At 33.2% G+C, this 9,994-nt stretch overlaps 1 protein-coding gene across 1 annotated transcript; it reads left to right on the forward strand.

Moving 5' to 3' along the window:
* Positions 1-249: 249 nt before the first annotated feature.
* LOC134283388 (uncharacterized) lies at positions 250-9,838 on the forward strand (the record flags this gene model as incomplete). The annotated part of the gene is made up of 9 exons (XM_062765840.1): positions 250-413; positions 1,382-2,111; positions 2,715-2,894; positions 4,148-4,265; positions 4,389-4,556; positions 5,349-5,519; positions 9,137-9,292; positions 9,388-9,493; positions 9,702-9,838. Coding segments are annotated over exons 2-9 (1,635 nt in total), but the record flags the coding sequence as incomplete, so codon positions are not given.
* Positions 9,839-9,994: the final 156 nt, after the last annotated feature.

The raw sequence follows: 9,994 nt of genomic DNA on the forward strand, positions 1-9,994 counted from the left end.
ATTTAAAGCCCCGGAAAACCACACGAGTTCGCAAGTTCCAGTACCTAATCACCGAAATTTTAATTTGATAAATCATAAAAAAAAGAATGCTTTACAAATTCTATAGTATAAAGTATTTTTCTATTCACTGTAAAATTGATCTATTATATGAAGTACTTGTTGAAGCTTAAAATTCTCCGGAACAATAATTTCTGCCTGGTGATTCTGTATTTACATTTCCTGAGTTATTTCCGATGTTTATCAGCTGAGAATATAAACAAAAACATTTCTTGATTTGATTTATTTTATAGCCATTTAGATTTAAGTTCTGATTTTCAATAACTTCTAACATTATAATTAGAAAAGTAGTTTATAGTTTGTTGTTATTTAGTTTGCTTTTTCTTGAAGGAACCTGAGTACCCATGCTAAGCGAGGTAAGCATTTCAACAAAACTGTCAAAAGTTTATCAGGTCCAGTCCAAAGACTATTTCTACCTATGTAGGTATTAATAGCTACGTAGGTATTTAAACCTACCCAAAGTAGCTATTTTTACCTACTTTCTGCTTTACTTGCATTTTGTGGCTAAACTCATGAACGGCGCATTATGGTGAGCTCCAAATTTCTTGATACAGTCACACTGATGATGGATATGACAAATATTTGGCCAAAAAATGATTACTTCGTATATTATCAATTTTGCATAGAAACTAATGTAAAATTGCCGATTCAGGAAGTAATCATTTTATCGTCAAAATTTTCTAGTATTCATATCAGTGTGGCTGTTTCAAAAAAATAGGGTATTTATCATGTTGCAAGTAAAGCAGAAAGTAGGTAAAAATAGCTACCTTGGGTAGGTTTAAATACCTACGTAGCTATTTATAGCTACGTAGGTAGAAATAGTCTTTGGACTGGACCTGTTTATCACAGCTGTTTATTGTTTGTTTGTCAGTTGAAAATTATTGTCTTACTGGAATAACCCTTGCACGAATGGCATAATTGGATAAAACATGTATCATAATAGCACTTTTGTGTAGTAATATCTAAAATTGAAAATAATTTTTCTGTACAAGATATACCTTGCCTTTAATGTAAAGCCGAGTAACTACATGGACATTTCAAAAAAATATATATGGCAAATAAGTTCTCAGTATCCTTTATACACAATATTCAAAGCTAAACCTCACAAACTGTAAGGAGAGAAATCTGTATTGCATTCAGTTAATCTCGACAGGATTTGTTGAGACCAAATTATTACTTACTAGTATTACTGACAAAGAAATGTCTATACAAAATTTTATTGAGTCTCAATAATTGAATAAATTACACTGAGATAAGCATTCCATGCACTTTCATGTTATACAATATTTATAAACTGTTTTTTTTTCTTCTTTTAGAATCAAAGATCCATTAGATGGCAGTACTGTCTTACAATTTGATTCTTCTTCCAGTGGCTGTTCAAATGTGACGAGAAGACACCTAAAACCAATTTAGCCTATAGAGAGAACACAAATTAAAAGTACTCCAGTTAGATCAATGAACATGAAATTAAATACCCAGTGCTTATGCATTTTAATTTTGATTTCACTGCATATAAGTCAGTGTTTGGACACTTTGATGATTGTTAAGAAGCTGTTTGAGAAAGTCAGGAGTTCACAGATTCAGAAAACAACCAAAAGCCTTCCTCCATTTTCATGGCACAAGGAGAAAGGACTGTTTGAAAGTCATGTCAAGCTGTATTTTCATGGATCATTTAGTGAGTTTATGCTCCGTGAAGGATTTGAAATATTTGACAATAACAATTTTGCCACAGCTTGGATTACAACAGCTCTTCTTGAGGTTCACCAGTTGGAAAACAATGGAACTTACATTGATGAGGAGTTGATTTTAAATGCAGTGAAAGCCATGGGGAACTTTGTTGATAAAAATAATAAATTCAACACATCTGTTCAAACATTTTGGCCCCAAACATTTAATGAAACTGTGGCCACATGGCAAAGCACACCACAGAATTTGTTGCAACTCTTTGCTCTATTTGATGATATTCCATGGTCTGTGATTTTAAACTTTATTCAAAAACTGCATTTAGCTGATGCTGAAATGATAAAGAATATCAAACAACTGCTGCAGGAGAAGTAAGATTCCTTATTTCTTTTTCTTTTTTTTTTTAAATCAGCTGTTTACCAATAAAACTCTCTACATGCAGTCTATACTGTGTATACTCATTAATTTGGGAATCAAATTCTTTTATTTTTAATAAGCTTCAATTTTATAGTACCTTCCCACAGGCACCTGACTGACGTTACTTATTTTTCTTTTAATAAAAAAAATACCCCTACCTAATAATAAATGTTTTATTATTAGGTAGGGATGTGTTTTTTATATTAAAAGAAAAATAAGTAACGTCATGTGACTGTGTACCTTCCGTAGTTTTTTTCATCAAAATTCATTGTAAACTAATTAATGTTTATGTGTCGATGAAATGAAAACATTATGCACAATGTAAGAATTATGGGCAGGGTTACAGTTTTTGTGAACAAACAGACAGATACCGGTAAACAGACAAAGATGCATTGATAGGGTAAATAACATATACATGTACCCTCAAATCTTTGCTTATTATCATGATAATTTGGCTATAAATATAAATAGATTGTACAATATGTTAAAATGCATTTTAATTTGTAGTCTTTGAGTCACCAACTAGAAACATTACTATATATATTTTTATGTTTCAGGGATACCTATGTAAAAGCCTTCCATATTCCTCCTGATTTTGATGACACTTTTGTGAACATTGGCTTAGGATCACTTTTAAAAGAAATGTCCAAGACTTTCCCTCAGAGCTTCCAGACATGGATGAAAAGAAATTCAAATTTAACATCAATTTTGACTGCACTTAAGAAATATGCTTACAGGTAAAAAAAAAATATTATCTAATAATATGAAAAATATTGGTATATAATATTTTTAAGCTGAGCGTGTGGCATATTTTTTTTAATGTTATTGCAGACTATCAAACAAAAATTATTGTATGATTTAGCTTATGATTTTTAGCTCACCGAGCCGAAGGCTCAAGTGAGCTTTTCTGATCACATTTTGTCCGTCGTCCGTCCATCCGTCCGTCTGTCCGTCCGTCTGTCTGTCTGTCCGTCTGTCTGTCCGTCTGTAAACTTTTCACATTTTCCACTTCTTCTCAAGAACCACTGGGCCAATTTTGACCAAACTTGGTACAAAGCATCCTTGGATGAAGGGGAATTTAAATTGTTAAAATAAAGGGCCAAGTCCTGGCACAAGGGGAGATAATCAAGAAAAGACAAAAATAGGGTGGGTTCATTAAAAAATCTTCTTCTCAAGAACCACTGGTCCAGAAAAGCTGAAACTTATGTGGAAGCATCCTGGGATAGTGTAGATTCTAAATTGTTCAAATCATGACCCCTGGGGGTAGGGCGGGGCCACAATGGAGAATCAAAGTTTTACATAGAAAAATATGAGGAAATATCTTTGAAAATCTTCTTCTTAAGAACCACTGGTCCAGAAAAGCTGAAACTTATGTGGAAGCATCCTGGGGTAGTGTAGATTCTAAATTGTTCAAATCATGACCCCCGGGGGTAGGGCGTGGCCACAATGGGGTATCAAAATTTTACATAGAAATATATAGGAAAAATCTTTGAAAATCTTCTTCTTAAGAACCACTGGTCCAGAAAAGCTGAAACTTATGTGGAAGCATCCTGCGGTAGTTTAGATTCTAAATTCATGACCCCCGGGGGTAGGGCGGGGCCACAATAGGGAATCAAAGTTTTACATAGGGAATATATAGGAAAAATCTTTGAAAATCTTCTTAAGAACCACAGAAAAGCTGAAACTTATGTGCACATGGAAGCATCCTTGGGTAGTGTAGATTTCAAAATGTCTAAATTATGATCAGTGGGGGTAGGGTGAGGTCGCAATATGTATTAAAAGGGGGAAATCTGGTAAAGAACAGAATGGTCAAAGCTTCTCAGGTGAGCGATGTGGCCCATGGGCCTCTTGTTTATCTTTATGCGGGAAAGGAAGGTCAGTGGTTCTGATCCACCCTCTACTCAAGTATTTATTTATATAACTATAATATTAGAGAAAAGAATTATATAAAATTAAAAAATGTGTACATATGATTGTTTTTTTTTCAAAGGCCCATGTCAGAAGACAGCAATGCTAACTCAATAGACCCAAGGACATATTTCTATATGAGAGGTTTCTTAGAAAACGCCAGGGATGCAGGTGACACCATTGCTCTTGTGTCTACCTGGGTAAGATTTACAGTTATTTATTGTCTATTTAGTGTCTGGAAACAGCACTCTTTGTACTTCAATTTATTTTAAAAATCTGAAATATTTATTTTACATGTATTATCCCTGTCCTTTCACTTTTAGGTTCATAATAATGATGAAGCTAGGAAAGGATTTTACAAAGGCAATGTCATGCCATTTAATGTCAATAACGTTGATATTACTGTGGCAGCTAATGCTATTTATGGTTTAACAAATGGCATTTTATCAGGCATTCTACCAAAGTCTGTAATGGAAGATCCTAAAATTCAGGTTAGGGTTTTTTTTAACATGTACAGTCCAACCTCATTTTCTCTAAACTCAAATAGATAACGAATATAAGGTTTCTTGATATTGAATTTTTAAATGTTTATTGAAGTAAAAGATGTTGGAATTTTTAAATCACTAAGACATATACAAATCTTAAAAAATCAGTGATCTTGTGTTCACTGGTGGGCATAGGTCCCTTGACTAATGTTATTCAATTTTTAAGGCTGACTGCAGAGCCATTTTAAAAGAAATAACAAAAGGGTAACTACCGTATATACTCGCCTATAAGTTGGTATTTTGGGAGTTAAATTTTAGTCCAAAACTCAATGTCTTACTTATAGGCGAGTCATAAAGATATTGGTATTTTTCTGTAAAGTGAAACGTTGCATTCCGTATATATTTCAGACAATTGCTGAAGAACAAAGCCGATATATGTATAATAGTATATGCATTCAAAGATTATACATGTAGTACAAGCATTCACTTATTATAATGGTTTTATTTGTGCATCAATCATTTGTTTAATGATTTAAAACTAAATATCGGCGTTATTTCGAAAAATATTAATAAAAACAGCTAAAAACATCTGTGCATTGATTTTAAAATGTCAAATGATTCTGGCAAAAAGTTATACCGACTTATAAGCGGGTCAATGGCAAATCCCTCCAAATTAACCTAAAAAAATACAACCGACTTATAGGCGGACCGACTTATAGGCAATAGACCTTGTTTTCTGAACAAAATATCATATCTTTATTCTTTAAACTAATTGTAAATTTTGTTTTCTTTGTGCAGCAAATATACCTGAACACATCGGCATTAATTGCATATGAGATCAATACAAACCTCTCCAACAGAAGGGACTTGGCTTTGACCTACTACCCTTCAGAGTATGAGTTCTACTGGTTTGTGTCAAGGACATTTAGTAAACTACTGGAACATTCCCAACATCAAAGCCTACATCCTGTAAGTTATTAGCTATTGATACCAATATATAGATAGTAACAAGACCCCCCCCCCCCTTAATCATTTCAAGTTTGTTTCTGCTGCTTGGTAGCCATGTAGGGTGTCCGCTCTAAATATAACACCTGTTAATTCAGGGGGATATTTGACTCTATTGTTTAAAAAAATCCCATTTCCTACCCTTTATATTTTGGGAATGTTACAGGAAACAAACATATTTTTATGCCTTATTATACTCTTAGTTAAGCTAGGTGTTGCACATATTAACAAAACTTTTCTTAGTTAAAGCAAATTCTCTAAAATTGATAAATAGTAATCACTTGCACATACCTTTTATTAATTTTTTTTAATGAAATACATTTATGAAATCACCAAGAGCTGTTGTAAGGTTTAGGAAGGAAACACTGTCATTTAATCAAAGAGTGATAATCCATACAAATGAAAATTACCAATAGTAGCATAGTATTACAGTGACCAAAAAGTTTATAGACAGTAAACCCTGGAATATATATCGAGATTGGTAAGTAATTTCTGTAATTTAAAGATACCATGGTTATACATGTACATTGTAACAGTATGTAGATTGCATTTCATATATTTCCATTTATAAATCAGTATGTTATGTTTATTTCTGAACAATATCGTTTTACCTACTATAGAATGGCAAGATTACAACTTAAGTATATAACGAATGAGATTACCTCCAGTTCTTACATTCCATGTATCAACTTCCCCTGTTTGTGTAGCAATATTCGTCTATTACCTTCTTATCATTTTTATGACTCCTGCCTGATTCAGCATATTGATGTAACATAATTAGTTTTTAAAAAAAGAGAGGCTACTCATATATAAGTTGGTGTCACTAGGCTTTTAATAATCTTGTTTGATACACAAGAGTAATGCTCTACGTTTGAATGATTTCTAAAACGAGGCAAGTTATTGAAAAATAACTTGATGAAACAAGTTTGAAGTCATCGTTTTTGAAGTCTTATGGTCGATCCCGTACGAAAGTTCGAGGCGGAATAGGCACGGCTTGGGCACGGCTAAGGCACGGAATCTGGACGGGTTTTTAAACAATGGCACGGGTTCTGCATGTCCAAGACACGGACACGGCTTTTGAGTCTGAAAGTGAGGAATCCTCACTCACAGAAACCCGTGTGGAGGCACGGAATCCGTGTCCCTGGGAGACGGTTTTTAACTCGGGCGGGTTTTGCTTCAAACTATTTATTTATATCTCACGGCTTTTTACTGAGCATGCTCAATCATAACTTCCTTTATTTGAATATTGAATTGGAGGGATTCATGGTCATGAGCTAAGAAAGGTGTTTTTTACTCTAGTTAAAGGATATTAAACTAATAGATGTCAGTTGGAATTGTATTTATGACAGTCTTGGAGGATTTCCTCACTTTTAAACTAAATGCAGTAAGTCTAAGATAGAATAAATACTAGTTCATATTCAATTTTCATGATCTTTCTGTAGTTGCAATGTTGATATTGAACAAATGAAACACTGCATCTCGGTTTATTTGAATGACTCTAGTTGTACTCTCATTAATTAATCCCCAAATTTTTTATGTGTCATCACTCTGCTACAAAAAGGTTTATTTAAATTAAATTCTTTCTCAGATTGTCCAAACTAAGATAAAATTACAAATTATCAATCAAATTCTTAATTAAAAACTAACATGGATTGTAACTGATAAAGCAATCCTAATCTTTAACAGAAAGTAAATCAGGACACATTCACATAAGATTTTCAACTTTTAAAATTCTAAAGCTATAAGCATAATGATAATTGTAAAGTGTTGTGAAGTTTGGTTTCAGTCACCATTTTGGCATCCACAGTTACATCAGGAGATTCTCAACAGGCCCTGACCTAGATCTAGACAAAAGCACAGATCCCGTGACTCCATATATGGTATGTCACACGGCTTTTTTTGACACGGGTTTCCAAAAATCCGTGTCTCCATATATGGAAAAGGACACGGGTTTACAGAATCCATATACTAGTATGGAAACTAGCACAGCTTTCTGACACGGATTTTGTAAAACCGTGTGATCTCATTGAAATAATTCGGCCAAAATCCCGTGCCGTGTCCGTGCCTTGATCACTTTCAGGCACGGCTTTCCATACATACTTGACATAGGAGCAGGAATTTTATAAGCACGGGTTTCTGGAACGGAATCCGTGCCTAAGCCATGTCTAAGCCGCCCGGACTGTTTCGTACGGGTTACAACAATCCTGTCAGATAAAAATAACTTTAACCAGGTTCTTGTTATTTCTTTTCAATGTCAGGGAGCCAGGCTGTGTAGAAAAACGTTTAAAGGTGCATGGACGCAGATTTGAAGTTAATATTTTTCTGTGGAATATCACGATGTATTTATTTTAATAGCATTTCACACAAAAATATATTAAAAATTTTATTTCATCTTAAAGTTATTGAAACTTCAAATTTTTCGATGGGTTTGATTGACACATCCTTGCACTCTCACAAATTTCACGGAAAATATTCAAACTATAATCCAGAACAATAATTATATTCTGAGTAGGAATGTTAGAAAGCAAAACCCCTTCACAAGTATCGTCATTCCGCGCTAAGTGTTGTGTACAGAGTTAAGTAACTTGATCACACCCGTGAAACGTACACAGTTTCTGTAAACAGAACAAAAGCTCTGTTATTGTTGATGTTTTTAATTCACCGGGTGCGTTCAATTGTTAAAATCTGCTCACCACAACTGCACGGACTGACGATATACTGTTTGTAACTTTCGAACATTTCTACTCTGAGTTTTCTGGATTACAGTTTTAATATGTTTCATTTATCACAACAATATTGCCACTTTTCCTAAGTATAAAGAATAAAATCAAACCCGTCTTTAAAAAAATTAAATTTTTAATACATTGTAACTTTTAGGATGAAATAAAATTTTTAATACATTTTTGTGTGAAATGCTATTAAAATATATAAGTGGTAATATTACACATAAAATATTAACTTCAAATCTGTGTCCATGCACCTTTAAAAGATACCAATCTTTCCAATTTTTGTTTCAATTAATTTTCAAAAGAATAAAAGGAATCCCTTGATACAGCACTTCATGTAATTATAATACATGTAGTCATGTACCATGTTTACTATCTGTTGTAAGTTTAAAGTTTTGTGTCATAAGTAATATTATTAAATCTCGAAAATGGAAATGTATTGAACTTATCCACACAGCATTATATTTTGTAGAATATGCACGAGTGTTTTAGTACAACTATTTATGCTTGAATTTCTTAATTTTAAAGTTTAATGGATTTGGGTAGATACATTTTAGACTTTGGTTTTTTTTTCACGAAAATATGATAAAATGTAAATAACTTTCCTATGTTAATTCAGCAAAGACCATTCAAGCTTAAACTCCATTGAAACAATTCAAAGGGGGGTGGGGTAGAGCAAACATGTATGCCCCTCTAAAAGCATCTAAGGTGGGATTAGGTGCCCTGGGGTAGTAAGCATCCACTGATGATCGCTTACATGAGTCATGTGCTCTTTGTGATGATTCGACAATGGGAAAAGTTCACAGACAACTCAGCGTGTAAACAATTTTATAGATCTTCTCGATCTTCTTGCAGATCATGAAGCGAGTTCAGGAGATACTGAGAGAAGCCCTGTGTGGTAAAATGACCACCTCTATTTTGATGTCCTACAAAACTGACAGTGATGGGTCAGTGTTTTATGACGACTTTCTCGGCGATGGGGATAGATCACTTTTCATCAATAAAACAATTGTAAGTAAAAGTAAAATGTTATTTGCAGATTGTTTTGACATAATGTATCTTACTGAAGAATCATTGTGCAAATGTCATTATATTTTATTGTACAGAAAAGAGGTGAGGATCGAATATTTACAACATCTATGGCAATCAACGCATTATTAACAACATGGACTTCCTACGATATTGCAAGAAAGAGGCTGACATGGGTAAAAGGTACTATGATTTCTTCTTTAGTCTGTCATTAGTTAGGTTTTCAAGTCTCTAAAAAAGACAAAAAAGTTTACTTACCTCTCGATTTTTAGGCAGAAGAAAAGTATGGACATTTTTGTACAAATCAAAGTATTTCTGATTCATTTCAATATAAAAAGAAACAACAAAGATGCACAGTTTAACATAGTTTAATTAATATTTAAATTTTCAGGTGTGCCAACCAAAGTAGTTGATGTGGTAAAGAGAGCTGTACAATGGATGTGTAGAAATGTCCTGTCCAGAAAGTATCGGCCTTGGAATGCGTTCTTCTCGGGTTCAGTGAAAAGTTTTGTAAGTGTTATTATTTTTTTTCCAATTCATTTTATTTTTTTTGAAAATATTTTTTTTAATTTTAGCAGTGGAGTTGTCAATTTTTACAAAAAAGGAAACAACAAAAACAAAAGAAAGGAAATGCAAAACAAAACAAAATCATACGAAAACAAAAAAAAAAATTCCTAAAATAAT

The sequence above is a fragment of the Saccostrea cucullata genome, unplaced genomic scaffold (assembly GCF_032062105.1).
Source record: "Saccostrea cucullata isolate Sc308-1 unplaced genomic scaffold, CSIRO_AGI_Scuc_v1 ctg5064, whole genome shotgun sequence".
Lineage (NCBI taxonomy): Eukaryota > Metazoa > Mollusca > Bivalvia > Ostreida > Ostreidae > Saccostrea > Saccostrea cuccullata.